This window comes from Bos taurus, chromosome 13 (assembly GCF_002263795.3).
Source record: "Bos taurus isolate L1 Dominette 01449 registration number 42190680 breed Hereford chromosome 13, ARS-UCD2.0, whole genome shotgun sequence".
Taxonomy (NCBI): Eukaryota; Metazoa; Chordata; class Mammalia; order Artiodactyla; family Bovidae; genus Bos; species Bos taurus.
Genome location: NC_037340.1, coordinates 51916657 through 51935975, shown reverse-complemented (window position 1 = coordinate 51935975; position 19319 = coordinate 51916657). Strand labels below are relative to the sequence as shown.

Below are 19319 nucleotides of genomic sequence, written 5' to 3'. Positions count from 1 at the left end.
ACGGAGAGAAAACAAATATTTAAAACAATTAATCTCAATTTTCACTGATTTCTCGCAAAATTTTGACTATCACTAACATATAAAATGGCTTACTCAGTGGGGCAACTGGCAGGTAACACTGAACATTAAGGATAGCCATGGTTATACAAAAGGTATTCATAGTTTTGAACCAGAGTTCCCTAAGCCAGAAACCCTAAAAAAGTCCCAACATGGCCAACTCTTGGTGGAATGTTGAACAGGAGATCCCTGTTCAACTACCAAGACTATAGGAAATGGAGAAAGAGAGATTGGTCTTTTTCTTTTACCCTGGAGAGATACTGTCCTGTTAGTACAGGGAAACTTTCAAGGGAAAATGAGAAAAATTACACTTGCCTAATCCTGCCAAGGGCCTTCAACAACAAAGTTGCCATATTTCCTGTTATGTGCACAACTAAATCCAGGTTCCCCTTTCATCTTTTTTAAAAAGCATTTGTTTATTTATTTGGCTGTGTCTGGTGTTAGTTGTGTCAAGCGGGATCTTTCATTATGGCATGCAGACTCTCTAGCTGTGGCACACAGGCTTAGATGCCCCACAACATGTGGGATCTTAGTTCATGGGTCAGGGGTCAAACCTGCATTACAAGGAGGATTACATTACATTACAAGGAGGATTCTTAACCACCGGACCACCACAGAAGACCCCGCACCCTTTAACCTTATTCTAAGCTCGAATGGTGAATGAAATGTAGGAGACTGACTGAATAGATTGAGGATAGACTAATAGACTAATTCAAAGTATGAGTTAACAACTGTAGCTCTGTAGTAAGCTCCAGAGAAAAACTCAATATTCTTAGTGTTTTAAAACTTCTAAAACACCACAGTGCTCTTCTTGGTGAAGAAAGCCAATACTAATGAAAAGAGCTATCTTTGATCAAAGGCTTTGACTGGGCACTGGGCAAGCAGTTCACACATACAATTTTATTCTCACATCCACCCTGTGCCTTGGGTACTTAAAAGCTGCAAACAGTGGGTTCATGGTGGCTAAGCAAGCTAAGCACTTGGCCCAAGGTCCTACCTGCTGCTGCTGCTGCTAAGTCACGTCAGTCGTGTCTGACTCTGTGCGACCCCATAGACGGCAGCCCACCAGGCTTCCCCGTCCCTGGGATTCTCCAAGCAAGAACACTGGAGTGGGTTGCCATTTCCTTCTCCAATGCATGAAAGTGAAAAGTGAAAGTGAAGTCGCTTAGTCGTGTCCGACTCTAGCGACCCCATGGACTACAGCCTACCAGGCTCCTCCATCCATGGGATTTTCCAGGCAGAAGTACTGGAGTGGGGTGCCATTGCCTTCTCCGAAGGTCCTACCTGCAGCTAGGAAATGGGAGGGTTTACACAGGGGCCCAGGTTTGTTTAACACCACAAAGCTCCTGTGCTGTCTACCCCTGCAAGTAAGATGTTTGCTGAAGTCACCCTCTGAATTGTTGCTTGTCTAGTTGGCAGGTATCAATGCTGTTCAAAACACTTAGGGGAGTTCTTCTCTTGCAATTTCCTTGGTGGTGGCAAATCTTCATTTTTTAATTTGATTTTTGACAATGCTCAGACACACACCATTTGGAACCAAATTTCGTGGATAAGTGAGCCACTTGGGTAAGTATAACTTTGGGCTGTGGATCTAGTTCACCTGCCTGATTCCTTCACGGTTTCTAAAGAATTCCACAGAGGAACCCCGATGTGCTCTGAATAAGGTTAGGAGCCCCAGAACAAAGAGAGAGAGATCCTCACTTGAGTCTCCCAAGAACAGAGCTCACTGACTTCACTGTACTCATAGTCCACTGAAGGGTCAGCTGCAGAGCAAATGTATTCTTTAAAAAAAGTATTTATTTTTGGCTGTGCTGGGTCTTCATTGCTATGCACAGGCTTTCTTTAGTTGTGGTGAGTAGAGGCTACTCTCTAGTTGCAGTGTGCTGGCTTCTCATTGCAGTGGCTTCTCTTGTTGCACAGCACGGGCTATAGGGCACTTGGGCTTCAGTAGCTGCAGTGCTCAGGCTTAGTTGCCCCACAGCATGTGGAAACTTTCCAGACCAGGGATTGAATCCATGTCCTCTGCACTGGCAGATTCTTAACCACTGGACCACCAGGAAAGTCCACAAATGCATTCTTAGAAAATGTCTGTCCCCTCAAGTAAGTGTCTGTAACTTTTTTAATTTATTTATAATTGGAGAATAACTGTTACAATGTTGTGTTGGTTCCTAACATGCATCAACATGAATCAGCCATTGGTATATATATGACCCCTCCCTCTTGAAACTCCCTCCCACCTTCCACCCCATCCCACCCCTCTAGGCTGTCACAGAGCACTGGCTTGAGCTTCCTGTGTCATGCAGCAAATTCTCACTGGCTATCTATTTTACATATGCTTCAGTGCTACTCTCTCAATTCACCTCCCTCTCTGCCTCCCTCACTGTGTCCACAAGTCTGTTCTTCATGTCTTTGTCTCTACTGCTGTCCTACAAACAGGTTCATCAAGACCATTTTTCTAGGTTTCCAATATAGGCGTTAATGTACGACATTTGCCTCTTTCTGACTTACTTAACTCTGTATAACAGGCTCTGGGTTCATTCACTTCACTAGGAACTGACTCAAATTCATTCCTTTTTATGGCTGAATAGTATTCCATTGTATATATGTACCACAACGGCTTTATCCATTCATCTATCAATGAACAGCTAGATTGCTTCCATGACCTGCCTTCTATAAACAGTACTGCAATGAACACTGGGGTACATGTCTTTTAGAATGGCTTTCTCAGGGTATATGCCCAGTAGTGGGATTGCTGGATGACATGGTAGGTTTTATCCCTAGTTTTTAAAAGAAATTTCCAAACTGTTCTCCATTGTGGCTGTGTCAATTTACATTCCCACCAACAGTGTAAGAGGGTTCCCTTTTCTCCACATCTTCTCCAGCATTTATTATTTGTAGGTTTTTCGATGATGTTCCTGTGACTTTACAGTATATGCCTTAAAAGCCATTCTCAGTGTCCTGCTTGCTTTCCTGCAGCAGTGCACAGCAATTCATACCAGTAGCATCTGAGACGAAGTTGAGCAAAGCTCCCTCTCCATGCATCTTATCCAGTTACAGGTTGGAAGCTCGTATTTTAAACCTCTGACAGGTTAGAGGGTCATTAAGTTACTCACTTTAAAGAGCTGCAAAGAAAATACTCAACACACGGACTTGCACATTTATGCAACTTCTCATTGAGATATCACTGTTTTTAACAATTCTTGTAAAATTACATGGATTTTTTATTATAGTACTTCCCACCCCATATCACGACTGACTGTGTACATGCCATGGATGTGGCATTCGGGAAATTATTTAACTTTTCTGAGCATCAGCTTCCTCATGGTAAAACATGGTAATGATGCTTACCTTAAATGCCTCCCAAAATACTTAAAGGGATTTTGAGGACTGAAAGAGGTAAAGCATCACAGTGTCTAAAAAACAGCAGAAAACAAATGACAGCTCAATTCCTTTCCTTCTATACATATCATCCTCCTTCCTAAACTGTAATATATTTTTTTCCTCCTCTTTCTTTTGCATTACAAGGCAGATTCTTAACTGGACCACTAGGAAAGCCCCTAAAACTGTAATATCACTGAAGACAGACGTGGAGAAATGGGAACCCTCATATATTGCTGGTGAGGATGCAAATGGTGCAATGGCTTTGGATAACAGTTTGTAGTTCCTCCAAAAGTTAAATAGTTAGTATATGACCCAACAATTCTACCCAGGAGAACAGAAAAACATATGACCATATTAAAACTTAAACATAAACATTCATAGCAGTATATTTATGATAGCCAAATGTAAAAAACTCTAATGTCCATCAACTGATGAGTGGATAAAAAAGATGTGATATATCTATACAATGGCGTATTTGTCCATAAAAAGGAATGAAACACTGACACATGCCACAGCATGGATGAACCTTGAAAGAAGCCAGGCACAAAAGGCAACATATACAAACATATCCAGAATAAGCATATCCACAGAAACAGAAAGTAGACTAGTTGCCAGGGATTGGGAAAAAAAAGAAATGGGAAGTGACTGGAAGGGACATTTTAAAACAGTGAATTTTATGATATGTGTATTACATTTCAATAAAGCTGTTATATTAAAAGAAGCAATATACATGGTACTATAAAATATCAAATGTTTTACACATCATCTAACATCTGCCCCCAAGGAACTAACCATTTCCCAGAAGAAACCACTATTCACAGTTTGGGATGTATTGTTCCAGATATTTTCTATGTTTAGTCATATAGACATTTAAAGAATACATATTGTTTTGGTAATTTTCTTTTCTCACTTCACAAAGTATTATGGGCATTTTCCATATCAGTACATAAAATCTACCTAATTTAAAAAAATGCCTGCATAGTATTCCATTACACATGCTCATTCACTAAGTTGTGTCTGAATTTTTGTGACCCCATGGGCTATACCCTGCCAGGCTTCTCTGTCCATGGGATTTTCCAGGCAAGAATACTGGAGTGGGTTGCCATTTCTTTCTCCAGGGCATCTTCCCAACTCAGGGATCAAATCTGCATCTCTTGTGTCTCCTGCACTGGTAGGCAGATTCTTTACCACTGTGCCACCTGCTTCCATTATATGAATATCCTCAAATTGAACCAGTCACTTACTAATGAGCATTTGGGTTATTTCCATTTGATATTATTAACATTATTGTCTTGAACACCGTAGAGCACATCTATTATATTTCAGACTGCCCATACCTTCTAAACACTTTTCCCAGACTTGGATTGAGGAAGCCTGTCCTTCAAATAAATGGCAGAAAACTGCTTTTCTGGCCATTCCTGCCATCTGGTATAAGCATATGACCTAAGTTTTACCAATGAGACTCCAAGTGGCAAAGAACACAGTGAATGAGGGGATGTATTGGAAGCAGACTCCATTTTCTGGTGGAAGAAGTGACTGAGATAGCCTCAGACAGCCCGAGGGGGATCTCACTGGGGCAGCGCTACTGAAGTTTGAGTGTTCCACCTGGATGCCTCATCAATACAGTCTGACCCTCCCAGGGGCTTTTCAAGCTATTTTGTCCATTAGTAAATTCCTCCCCAACTAAACATGCTGGAGTGGGCTCTACAGTTCAGAATTAATAATTCTGCCTGAATTCCTCAGACCTGTGTCCTGGACTATAGTCCTCAGTTAAGACCCTGAATAAAATTTAAACTCACAACTTTAAAAAAATATATAAATAAAAAATAAAAATTCAGCCTGAAACAAATACTCCTATATAGACATATATATCTTTGCACATTTCTAAAAATATGACTGTATAATAAAATTCTAGCAATGGAATGGCCATATTTGACTCCAAAGAGATTAAATCATTTTACATTCCTATCAACAGTATGGGGGAAAAAAGTATATGAAAGTACCTATTTTCCTACACAAGTTGCAACATAGTAAATCACCCCAAAACTAAGTGGCTTAAAATAAGGATGATTTATTATTTCTCATGATTCTATAGGTTGAATGGGCAGTTGTTTCAGCCTGGGTATAGCTTAGGGGGGGTGATGACTCTTTAAGATGGTCTCACTCACAGGCCCAACAGTGGTCTTGGTCTAGATGGTAGGAATGGATGGCTGGGGCTCTCTATCTACATGGTCTTTCACCCTCCAACAGCCTCTTCAGATGGTGGTTCTTAACTCCCAGAAGCAAGAGAGGGCAAGCCCCAAAGTGTAAAATGCTTTTCAAGCCTTGGCTTGTTTCATGCTTCTTGAGGACCCATTGGCCAAAGCCAAGTCACAATGCCTGAGCCAAGATTCAAACGGTGAAAAGTAGATTCAACTTAAGTCCTGATGGGAAAGGCTGCTTTTGCTATGCCCAGAATTTTTAATATAAATTTATTTATTTTAATTGGTGGCTAATTACAATATTGTATTGGTTCTGCCATACACTGACATGAATCCACCACAGGTGTACATGTGTTCCCCATCCTGAACCCCCCTCCCACCTCCCTCCCCAAACCATCCCTCTGGGTCATTCCAGTGCACCAGCCCCGAGCATCCTGTATCATGCATCAAACCTGGACTGGTGATTTGTTTCACATATGATAATATACACATTTTAATGTATGGCCAGAATTTTAATCTACCACAGTTGGCCTTATAAGGATTTCTTTTCTTTCTTTTTTTGACCGTGACATGCAGCTGTTGGGATCTTAGTTCCCTGACCAGGGATCGAACCCAGGCCACAGGTTCGGCACTCTCACTGCCCGTTTCATTCTGTATAACAGGCTCTAGGTTCATCTACCTCACTAGAAGTGACTCAAATCCATTCCTTTTTATGGCTGAGTAATATTCCATTGTGTATATGTACCACAACTTCTTTATTCATTCATCCGTTGATGGACATCTAGGTTTCTTGGACTTCCAGGGAATTCCTGGACTTTTTACAAATGTACGGGCTTAACACTGGTCACTTAATCTTTTTACTACTTCTGTCATTTAATAATACTTTAATAAATACATATATGTATTGTGTATCCATTAGCATGTTTTGTTATATTTATTTTCTGAATGCACTAGGTCTTTGTGGCTTTTCGTGGACTTTCTCTAGCTGCGGTGAGTGGGGGTTACACACTTTGTCGTGGTGCGTGGCTTCTCACTGAGGTGGCTTCTCATTGAGGAGCCTTCTCTTGTGGATCATGGGCTCCAAGGCATACAAGACTCAGTAGTTGCAGCATGAAAGCTCAGCAGTTGCTGCTCGTGGGCTCTAGAGTGCAGGTTCAGTAGTTGTGGCACATAGGATTAGTCACTCTGTGGAATGTGGAATCTCCAGACCAGGGATTGAACCAGTGTTCTCTGTGTTGGCAGGTGGATTCTTATCCACTGCGCCACCAAGGAAGTCCATGTTATATTTACTTTAATAGTTCTATCTTTAAGTTTTATATCAGAAATTAAAGAAATTTACCAACTATTTTTAAAATTTTACAATTAGTAAAGTGTTCTATGTTTTTGTATATGACTACCTTTTTCAATTCATTTTAGACTTTCTTAAGTAAATGTGTTACTGCTTTTTAAATTTTTAATTGGAGGATAAATGCTTTACAATTTCTGCCATATGACGATTGTGAATCAGCCATAAGTATACATATTTCCCCTTCCTCTTGTCTCTTGAACCTCCCTCCCACCCTAATTCTTTTCTTAATGGAATGAGATTAACGTTATTTAATAACGTTCTAGTCTTTTTTTTTTTTTTTTGCCACATCACAGGGCATGCAGGACCCTAGTTCCCCAACCACAGATTGAATCAGTAACCTCTGACTCGATGTGCAGTGAGCTTTTTTTTTTTTAATTTATATTTTGGCTGTGCTGGGTCTTTGTTGCTGTGCAGGCTTTTCCCTAGTTGCAATGAGCAGGCTTCTCTCTGCTCATTGCAACTAGGGAAAAGTTCCCCAACCACGGATTGAATCAGTAACCTCTAACTTGATGTGCAATGAGTTTTTTTTTTAATTTATATTTTGGCTGTGCTGGGTTTTTGTTGCTGTGTGGGCTTTTCCCTAGTTGCAATGAGCAGGCTTCTCTCTGCTCATTGCAACTAGGGAAAAGTTCCCCAACCACGGATTGAATCAGTAACCTCTGACTCGATGTGCAATGAGTTTTTTTTTTTTTAATTTATATTTTGGCTGTGCTGGGTCTTTGTTGCTGTGAGGGCTTTTCCCTAGTTGCAATGAGCAGGCTTCTCTCTGCTCATTGCAACTAGGGAAAAGTTGCTGTGGAGTACAGGCTCTAGAGCACATTGGCTTTAGCAGCTGCAGCATGTGGGCTCAGTGGTGTGACTCACTGCCTCCAGAGCACAGGCTTAGTTGCCCTGCGGCATATAAGATCTTCCTGGATCAGGGATTGAACCAATGTCTCTAGCACTGGCAAGTGGATTCCTTACCATTGAGCCATGGGGAAGTCCCTGATTGTTTCCAATTAACAGTTTTATTGAGATATAATCAGCATAGCACAAAATTCACTCATTTAAAGTGTATGATCCAATGTTTTGTGTTTTTTTTTTAGTAAATTTACAGAGCTGTGCAAACACTGCCACAATTTCATTTTAGAAACATTTTCATTACTACAGGAAGATCCCACCTTCCCATTTCCCCAGACCTTTAACACTTCTTCCTTGAACTCTTCCCACGCCACTCTATTAGTTTTTCTTCTTCTTAATTTTTTCTTGATGGTATAGAACAGTATTTGTCTAGTTCTTTGCTTATTACTATCTTTTCCTACCTTTCTATGTTAGTATCTCTGATAGTGTCCAGTCCCATGTTAGACCTCTTTCTGCTTGATTCATCTTTAACTAAAAACTTGAGAAAAAGAAGAGGCATGGATGGTAGAAAAAGTGGCATATAAGAGTCCACACAGCATTCTCAAGTACAATGGTGATGCTCAGAATTCACTACAATAACCTACCTTGAGGTAGAAGGAAAAATAGCTTTTTTTTTTTTTTTTAATGAGAAAGCAGAACCTAGAGAAAGCAGAGCTAATGAGAAGGGAGAATGGTAAAGACATTTCTTAGGATCACTTAAGACAATTAGGGTAGTAATTTTTAATGTAATTTCTATGAGAAGTGTAAAGATATCAACTTAGGACTCAAATAAGAAGGAAGCTTTTTCAGATGAAGATCTAAGGATAGATCAATCAGTTGCCAGGAGATGATTAATAATATATGGACTAATCAGAAAAACCACATGATAACATATCTTGGATACATTCTTAGAAATATTCTACTAAAGGCTACAGAGAAAGGAAACTTTGCAGCCTCTGTCCTTGGAATTCTAAAGGCAAGAATACTGGAGTAGGTAGCCAGTTCCTTCTCATTCTCTTCTCTAGAGGATCTTCTCCACCCAGGGACTGAACCCATGTCTCCCACACTGCAGGTAGATTCTTTACTGTCTGAGCCACCAGGGAAGCCCCAAACAAGTCTGTGATATGTGTGCTGTGCTTAGTCACTCTGTCGTGTCCAACTCTGTGACCCCATGGACTGCAGCCTGCCAGGCTCCTCTGTCCACAGGGATTCTCCAGGCAAGAACACTGGAGTGGGTTGCCATGCCCGCCTCCAGGGGATCTTCCCTGGACCAGGGATCAAGACCAGGGATCAAACCCAGGTCTCCCACACTGCAGGCAGATTTTATACCGACTGAGCTACCAGGGAAGCCCAAGAATACTAGAGTGGGTAGCCTATCCTTTCTCCAGGGGTTCTTCCTGACCCAGGAATTGAACTGGGGTCTCCTGCATTGCAGGTGGATTCTTCACCAGCTGAGCTAACAGGGGAGCCCTCCAAACAGCTCTACAAAGGGAAAATGTAATGTCTGAAACTTCTCAGTGGGGGCTTCTCTGATGATGAAATAAATAATTCTAGATACCACTGAGGCAGTATAAACTATAAAACCCACTCAGAAAGCAATTTGGGAATGGGAATACAGAGTAATAAAATTGATCATCAGTTCAGTTCAGTCGCTCAGTCGTGTCGGACTCTTTGTGACCCCATGAACCGCAGCTGGGAAAGATTGAGGGCAGGATGAGGCAGATGGCATCATTGACTCAATGGACATGGGTTTGGGTGGACTCCAGGAGTTGGTGATGGACAGGGAGGCCTGGCGTGCTGAGGTTCATGGAGTCGCAAAGAGTTGGACATGACTGAGCGACTGAACTGACTGACTGATATATGTTCACTTACATAATATGTTTATATGTTAACCTAAGAAAGATATAAAGCTTTATGTACATCACAACTGTTAAAAAAAGTATGCATATAAAAGATAAAAAAGGACTTCACAAAAATTATAATATTACATTGAGTTAGTGAGATTATGGGTGAATTATTACCCAATTTTCTTTGTTGTTGTCATATTATTTCCAAAGTAGGAAAAAAAAGTTCATTTGTTAGTAGTGAGAATGAATGTCATTAACTGAGGTAAGATGCTTTAAGATGGCTTAACCACATGAAAAAGTATCTGTGAGGTACTCCAAGTGCCTTATTACAGAAGGCCCCTTCCCTGCAGTAAAGAAGAAAAGAAAAGCCTGCCATGGGTATTCTTCTTTTCTGGGAGAATTTATTTCAAGTCCCACTATCCTAGAAGGGTGACTTATTAGTGCACAAAGAAAAGTGGTGAGAAGATGCCAGTCCATACGGAGAGTAAAAAAGCTGGCTTGAAACTCAACATGCAAAACTAAGATCAAGGCATACAGTCCCACCACTTCATGGCAAATAGATGGGGAAAAAGTGGAAGCAGTGACATATTTTATTTTCTTGGACTCCAAAATCACTGCAGATAGCAACTCTAGTTATGAAATTAAAAGATGCTTGCTCCTTGCAAGGTAGGTTATAACAAACCTAGACAGTGTATTAAAAAACAGACGTCACTCTGCCAACCAAGGTCTGTATGATCAAAACTATGGTTTTTCCAGTAGTCATGTAGGGATGTGAGAGCTGGAATTTAAAGAAGGCTGAATGCCAAAGAACTGACGTTTTCAAATTGTGGTGCTGGAGAAGACCCTTGAGAATCTGTGGACTGCAAGGAGATCAAACCAGTCAATTCTATAGGAAATCAGCCCTGAATACTCATTGGAAGGACTGATGCTGAAGCTGAAGCTCTTAATATTCTGGCCACCTGATATGAAGAGCTGACTCATTGGAAAAGACCCTGATGCTGGGAAAGACTGAAGGGAAAAGGAGAAGGGGGTGGGAGAGGAAGAGATGGTTAGATAGCAACACTGATTCAATGGACATGAATCTGAGTAAATGGGAGACACTGGAGGACAGAGGAGCCTGACATGCTGCAGTCCACAGGGTTGCAGAGTCAGACATGACTTAGCAACTGAAAAACAGAAACACCACGAGGGTAAACTGATGCATTTCAAAAGACAAACACATAAAAATGCGTCGCCTACTGGTAGGTGGGAGGTAAATAGCTTTCTGTACATTTAAACACACCACATCCTGTGGGCTGGAGGTGGTCCTAAGTACGTACCTGTGCTCCATGTAGCAGCTCAGCGGCTCCACACACACTGTGATGGTACCAATGGTGAAGCAGGACTTGACATTTGAGTCTGGATGGGTCTGCAGAGCCTGGACAACATCAATAACATCTGTGTAGCTAGGGGGAAAAAAGGGAGTAGTTAAGTTTACTGGACTGGAGCTTCAGAGTGGGAGAAGAGGGGAATGCTTGCTGAGTGGCTAAGTGGAGCAAGGGTAGAAGGAAACCAAAAGAGGAGAGAGCAACAGGCCTCCTTGGGGTCAAGTCACCTCATGACTTAGAGCCCCTGCAGTTTACAGTGTTTCTGTACTTCCGAGTTCCACTAGTTCTAACTGTGCAGGAGTGAGTGGAAGGAAGAACTCTACTGCCCACCCACTTCAGAGAAGCCTGCAGGTGACCCTGGGGCTCTGGGGCAGGACTTGGTATTTTCTCATCAAGTTAAGAGCTCCTGCATTGGTCTGTTTTCTTTAATAAGTCTTTCATTTCAGGGAGCACAGTGATCCAGCTTCTGAGTCTGTACCTGGCCACTTTGGCTGAACTGCCCAAACTGCATGATGAATGCAAAAACCTAACTCTTCATGTTGCCTCTTTCTTGTCAGTATTTTCTTTATTTAAAAACAAAAAAAGCCCAGCAGGACTTTACCTTTCTTCTAAAACAACAGATATTCCATACAAGTGTCTTTTGGGCTCTATTTCACATTTGTAATTTAAGCCTGCAATTTTGCCTCATTTTACATTAATTCAATTTTTGTTTTGAGAGATACTTTGTCTTAAATGTAGATAAAGAATGATTTTTATAATATTCTAGAGTATAAACTAACACAGTCCCTCAAATTCCTTAAAATTAACTTTTTAAGACTCAGATTTTTACAGTTCTACTTATTTGTGTATGTATTCAGTTCCATACAGTTCTGTCACCTGTGCAGGCTCCTCTACCATAGTAAAGATACTAAACAGTTTCACACCACAAAGCTCCCTCCATGTTGCCCTTTTATAACCATACCTACCTCCCCCTCACTCTCCACTCCCATCCCCAGTTCCTGGCAGCCACTAATCTGTCCCCCATTTCTAAAATTTTATCATTTAAAAATACATTAATTCAATTTTTAAAACAACAACCTAATACTCCACTTGGTGTCAAAGCTCAACATCACTGCTTACCTGCAGCAGTAAGTAGAATGGGACCAGGCCACTATAGGGGCAAGAAAAAACTCTGCCCGATGGCACAGAATTCTATAAATCAAAATAAAGGCCATATTCAAGAAATAAAATTCTCAACTTGAGAAGCCTCTGGGGTGTCCCCTCACCTCAATATTGAGCTTAAAGGTCCAGCTCCAAGGAGATGGATATGCTACACTGAGTCTGTCATGTGTTCCCTGCTGAGCCTCAGGGGAATGGGCCCCATCTGTAAGAACACTGTCATACAGAGCAACACAGCAGGAAATCCATCGGATGTTCCTAGTGTACTGGGACTGTGACTGGGCAACTGCTGGTTCTGAGAGTACAAGTGGGTTGGCCATACACTGTCACTGAAGTCCAGAGCAGCCAGGACAGCTGGCACTTATGCAGACTTGTACAGTCAGAGACGGGGAGTCAAAAATACTCTCTAAAGTAATAGAAGATGGAAATGACCTCAGCTATACGATGTCAAGGTACCAAATTTGACTCCAGGTCCATACCCCCACTGACATTCAACTCTGGAAAGGTGGCAGGAGGTGACGAAACTGGGCCAACCTATTTTTTCGATTATTAGAGATGATGGAAAACAAGTGGTTTCTAGCTTTCCTGCTCTGTGGCTTCCACAACCTAAGCCCACAAGTAGAGTCAACAGAAGGGAAGCCCAAAGCAGATATAAGAACAAGATCTAAATAAGAGAAAAGATGGCCTGGCAGGGGACACATTCCTGTTTGCCTCCTGCAGCACCACTGGCCTGGCTTTCCTCCAATTCTTACCATCACATCCAAGAGACCAAATAGGGCTTTGGAACTGGGCCTATTCTTTACTGGAAACAATTAGCCAGTTGCAAATACTAATTATTATGAGCACAAAACAAAACACCACAGCACAGCACAAAAGCACTTTGTGAGAACTGCCAAAAGCTTCTTTATTACCAACTATAATGACAGCAGTGAAGAGCACAGCCCATGTTTTCCTGATCTGGCATGTTCTCCTGCGGGCCCAGGGGACGACGCACCTGCTTCCTCCTTCCTAGCCACTTTGTGGATGGGGCTTGAGACTAGAGCGTGGGGACTGTCTGCAACTCCACAGGAGGAGGACTGAAAAAGCTGAAGCTTGCTTGCTTCGGTGGCAAACGAAAAGGCTTAGGGACCACTACTGTTAGAAGAATTATCAAAGAATCTTGCCCAGAAAACCTCCTCCCCAGTTCTTTGCCTTTTGAGGATATGTGACGTTGAAGCCAAACTTGAAACTTGCGTGTCATCTTCACCAGTCACTCTGGGCCACAGGATGGCCACAGCGGTTCCTGCTTGCTAAAGACACTAGACACTTCTCGTGCATATGTGGAGTTTATTCTGTGCCCCAAGTCAACCACACATGAAATAATGGCAAGGTCACCACACTACCCAACTATTTCCAAAATACTTCCAGGGCTCACCCTTGTAATACCACCAGTAGTCTGGTCTTCTTGCGGACATAGGCTGACTGGCGGGCAGAGCGGTTCTGTTGGGCCTCCAGGGCACTGGAAAGGTATCTCTGGAAGTGGGCAGCATGAAAACATTCGGAGCTGTCCATGACTTGACGGTATACCATCCACCTGGAAATGGAAAGTATAATCTCAGCATGAGGGCCTGACCCATAGGTTCTGCCAGTGGATTCAAATGTAACTAGTACTCCACAGACTTGGTCTCGTGAACCCATACAGGAGAAAGCAATACTACCAGAAACAGGTAGAGGGAACTGGCTGGGTGTGGAGCCCTGTACCCCGAAATCACTTCTATTGGAGCTTTTGGCACAAAATGCTCTGTCATAGGGAGAAAGGTCAGATAAGCACATGATCAACAGGTTTCAGAGTTGAGAAAGACTCCTGAACAGGCAGTCAGTTTCTGAAGAGCCGTTCAGAAAAATAGTTTCAGTCCACTTTGCAGTAAAATTCTTGCCAAGAATAAGGAATGAAGGGGTGGGGGAAGTTTCCTGGTGGCCTAGTGGTTAGGATTTGGTACTGTCACTGTAGTGGCCCAGGTTCAATCCCTGGTTGGGGAACTGAGATCCCACAAACTGCATGGCACAGCCAAAAAATAAAAATAATAATGGGTAAGGAGAAGCATTCAGATTGTTTACAGAACATAAGCAATGGAAATGAGGAAGGAGATAGTTAGCTATTGAGTACTTATGAAGGAGGTCTAATATTTCCCCATTATCTCTCTAAAACTCATCTTCCCAACCCCCACAATCTCCCACTCTAAAGTCCCAAACTCCTAGGTGATTTCAGTCTTCTCAGTTCTTCTATATGGTCTCCTGCAGGCTTACTTTGAGGAAGACTGACTAGATATTAAAAGCCTGGTTCAGTCAGCAAGGTTTGTTTAGCAATCTGTCAGCCAAATGGAAGACATGGGTGAATGATTTCTCCAATTTTATCTAAACCAGTATGTCCCAGTTCCACCTAAACTCATGCAGTCCCTTTGTGGCCATGGAAAGATCACATCCACCAGCTCTCAAGTTCTAACCAACCTGGTGACAATTCCCAGGCCTTTGCCCATGCCGGTCTTGCTGGAACAGGTCTCTTGCCCAGATATCCAGAGGTTCATCCCTTTATATTGTCAGGCCTTTGCTCAAATGTCACCTTTTCAGTGAGGTCTTCCCTGAGTGAGCGAATAAAGTGAAGTCGCTCAGTCATGTCTGACTCTCTGCGATCCCATGGACTGTAGCCTGCCAGGCTCCTCCATCCATGGGATTTTTCCAGGCAAGAATACTGGAGTGGGTTGCCAGTTCCTTCTCCAGGGGATCGTTCCAACCCAGGGATCGAACCCAGGTCTCCCACACTGCTGGCAGACTCTTTATCGTCTGAGCCACTTCCCTGAGTACCCAATTAAAACTGGAATCAGTCCCCCAGCTCAGCTCTCCTATAGCCTTCTCAGCTTTATTTTCTCCACAGCATTTTTCACTAGCTAATGTACTATTTTTCTTAACTGGTTAATTGCCTATCTTCCAAAACTAGAATACAAGCTCCATGAAGGCAGAGATACCACCTGTTTTCTAGTCTGTTTTGTACATTTGTCCCCTATACTTAGAACAGTGTCTCGCATACAGAAAGTACTCAGTATAAATGTGTTAAACAAATGGATAGATGATCACCGTGCCAATATCAATTACACCAAAGGTCAGTGGATGCTGAAGGTTTCCCAGTGCATAGGCAGCAAGCATAGAACCCCTTTCCCCAAAGCAAAGGCAGTAGCCATACTAACCTGCCATATTCCTTATGCAGAGTGACCAGAAAAGCACAGAGTTCACTGGCGTGACAGCCTGGGAGACCAGTTACAATGCTGATAATTACCTACATGAAAGAAAAGCCATATGGGTTTATGATTCAACTGGGAGGCAGCACTGTGTAACAGGTTAAGAGAACTGACTTCTTAAGCCAGGTTCTGTGGGTTTAAACCTCAGCACCAGCATTCACTAGCTATGTGACCTTGGGTTCACTATAGAACCTACCTTGCAGGGTGGCTGTGATGATTAACTGAGTTAATATATGTAAACAAGGTGCTTGGAACAGTGTCTGGCACACAGCAAACACCATATACGATGTAGTGTTACCATGATAATTTCCATGGAGCAGGTTGTGACTAGATCAGTTAAAAGTATAACGGAAAATACTGGGAGGAAAGGAGGTCTGGGACAAAAATGTCATAGGCTAAATTGGTGTGGTAAACTCAGTGAAAGAGGTGAGCGGCCTGTGCCTTTCAAGCCACATGGCCTGATGTAAAGAAACAAACTGGGTCAAGAAGCACTTCTCAGTCTTAATGGGGAAAATAGCCAGGTTGAACTTTCTTAACCTTGGCACATGACTACATGAAAACAGAGCTGTCTGTAGGGAGACATTCCAACTCAAGAAATCTACTGACAAAGAAGGTGTCAAGCAGAGGAGGAAGGGAACCATGTACTTGCTGAAGGATAACAATGTCAGTGACACAGCATGGCAAGGGCTCCTTTACATGCGTTTTATTTAACAATACACAAGATTCACTGGGACAGGCCTGGACTAAAATTCAGCTTGGTGGCACTCACCACTTGAACTAGTCACATCAGCACAGAGATGGCTATGGATTCCTCATCTTTTGTGGGAAATAGTTCTCCCACCTCCCCTCTGACCAGACCCTTGGTCTGATTCCCTTTCTGCACCTGTGGACAGTTCTCCCTGTAACTGACTTTCTGTTTATTTTCTCATCTTGGTTCCCATTTCTCGGCATCCAGGCCTCAGCCTCTCAAATCCCAGCAAACATGCTCACAGCCAGACACCTTCTTACTTCAAGGCCAGTTCTATAGCACTTTGTTAATATAAAATATATATATTAAAAATATTTAAAATATAAAATTTTTACTTTTACTCTTGCTTAAGGGAAAAAATGAAGCTTATAACTACTTCAGTTCAGTTGTTCAGTCGTGTCCGACTCTTTGTGACCCCATAAATCGCAGCACGCCAGGCCTCCCTGCTAACTACTTAATGCTTCTCTTTCCTTTTGCAGCCAAGTGTCTTCTAGATTTGCACAGAAATAAATGCCCTCTTTGAGCATATTATGACATATAGTTCCAAAGAAATGGTGGGGGGTCAAGAGGAGAGCAGTATGAAGCAGGAGCAGATTAAAATCCACTCTTGTGAAGACAGTGTTTATAAACTGTCACGTTATCCTGGTGATGCTAGCAAGCTCTTACTAATAAGGCCCTTCCCCTTACTAAGCTCAGTGTGCCACGTAAGACCTTATAACCAGAAAGAGCTGACAGCATGAGAGTACTGACAAAGAGTTTGGAAGACCTGGAGAAGCAAGAGGAGGGCACAGAAATATGGCAGGGTTTCATCACTGCCATGGGGCTCAGGTGGCATTAACGTAGATGCCAGTACACTGTCAGTGTATAGAAGGGGTTTCATGTGTATCATTACATCAGTATTCAAGGAGGTGGAGAGTCTTATAAAAGGGACTCTGCCTGAGCTCCTTTTTGTAAATGACAATGAATATTAAGGGTAGGTTATCAGGATCATCCTCCCATAAATTCTCAGCTTTTTTGGTGAGCTGCTATACCTTATCATTTTCTACTCTGTGAATAGGGTTGATTTCGGCTTGCTGCAGTAGGACAGGGAGATGGGTCCTCACCACGGGTTCCTGACTAATGCTGCTGACAGCAAAATGCTGGAGAAACCTAGAAAAACAAAGACAGTGCTATTATGTTACCATCACCAGCCTTTTCTGAATGTGCCCATTCACATGAGAAACTTATTTAATAGCTGAACAGAAACCTTAGTGATTATCTCTAGCGAATACAATTGTGTATGTTGTGTTTTTATAATTATCCTTAAGAAGCTATAAAGAAAGAAAATGGAGCTTAGAAAGCACCAACACCAAGAGTTCTGATATATTAAAAGAAACAGAAAAACAGAGCTCACCCGTTCAGCTCTGGGAGTTTAGCTGAGAGTAGCTTTAGAGGACTCTGTTTCTCCCCAGCAGAATGGCTCAGGACACTGAAGAGCTTCTGTGCCCTGGAGTGTCTGGAATATCAAAGGTTCACAGATTAGAACTCCATCTCCCAACAGCACACATACTTTACATAACTCGTTCTGATATTTTTAAGCCAAAGTCTTGTGACAGTCAACACTTTGAAAAGAAGCATCTCACTGACTTAAGCAAAATTCGGTGTTAATACAGGGTGACTGGTTTGCCCACATAGAAAGCTTAGCCTGAAACCTTTGTAATACTATGGTTTTCTGATTCTTGGTGGACTTCATCTGTCTTGACTTCTGTTCCCTAAGAGCACTGACTACCTGCAAACTGGCAGCACTGAAATGACTGTGTTGGCCCTTTCAGAAGCCAGGACTTCTGTGTTACATAATGCAAGTCATCCTGCAGAGACAGCAGACACACACAGCCTAGGGAAGCTAGCATAAACACTGAAGGCAGCCACTTACAATCTCTTTTGTTCCACAGATAATCCATCTTCCTGGATCACTTTTAAAGACAGCCCTGAGTTAGTCTGCTGTTGCCAGGGGGAGAAGACCTAAACAAAACAGAATTAGAGCAAAGAACACTTTAAACCCAACAACAGGATATGGAACCCACATGGGGATTTGATGGCTGCTGAAAATCTAGACTGTCAGTACAGAGAAAAACCATCATAACAAACAAGTTTGTTTCAAAAATAGAGGCCTGAAGCAATTCTGTTCTGTATTTTTACAAACTAGAATTTCTTTCTGAGTTCCTCTCCCAGGGATTCTGCTCCTTAAGAGAACAGGAAACAGAGAGGAGGGTATCACGTAATACTGTTCTGGCAGCAGGGACACGTTCTTCCCTGGTGACAGGGCCAGACAGGAGCAGTTCAAGCAACTCCTGCCTAGAGGCAGAGGAATGGCTGAAGAGAATCTCTAGGTTCCTAGACTGAAAAGACAAGTACAAGGAGGTAACAGATCAGCTGGCAGTAAGACAGAAACACAGACTGGCCCTAAAAGCCACTCTGGAGCCAAGGCTGGTTCTTGCCTCTTCCATGTTCTGTGTATCTGTCCTGAGGGAGGGACTATCCTCTCAAAAACTGCTGAGTCACACCTTTCCAAGCATCTCCACCAGAATGAGACTGACCATTTGTATGACTCTGGTTACTGCTTGGTCTCTAAGTAAGCTGTGTAGTTCTTGGTGAGCTCCCTCACTCATGCAATCTGTGCTGACAAGCTATAGTGTGCAGCCTGCCAGGTGGAACCACTCACAAGGGCAGGGCCTATGAACCATGGAGAAGGACATTTTGGGGTGGGGTAGGAAGCTCTGGAGGAGGGCATAGCAACCCAATCCAGTATTCTTGCCTGGAGAATCCCCACAGACAGAGGAGCCTGATGGGCTACAGCCCATGGGGTCGCGAAGAGTCAGACATGACTGAGCGACTAATCACAGCACAGCACAGCAAGCTCTGATCCAGTAGGTAGGGCCCAACAACTCAATAAAGTAGCTAACAGGGAAATAAGTCTAATTAGCAAAAAAGAAGATTTTTCTTAGAAGCTAAAAAGCCTTCTGTTCAGTTCCTTTAGGCTCTCATCTTTTAATGGCAAGAGCACTATTCCAGGACCCAAAGA

General features: G+C 42.5%; 1 protein-coding gene across 3 annotated transcripts in view; it reads right to left on the bottom strand.

Annotated features, from left to right (window-relative positions):
* DNAAF9 (dynein axonemal assembly factor 9) overlaps positions 1-19319 on the bottom strand; it is a 173094-nt gene that overhangs the window by 28690 nt on the left and 125085 nt on the right. For all 3 annotated transcript variants that reach the window (XM_010811460.4, XM_010811461.4, NM_001079598.2), the window contains 6 exons: positions 18171-18259; positions 17652-17753; positions 17290-17407; positions 15460-15548; positions 13653-13811; positions 11033-11158 (listed from right to left, as the gene is read on the bottom strand). In XM_010811460.4, coding sequence (XP_010809762.1) covers positions 11033-11158; positions 13653-13811; positions 15460-15548; positions 17290-17407; positions 17652-17753; positions 18171-18259 — 683 coding nt within the window. The remainder of the gene's footprint in view (positions 1-11032; positions 11159-13652; positions 13812-15459; positions 15549-17289; positions 17408-17651; positions 17754-18170; positions 18260-19319) is intronic.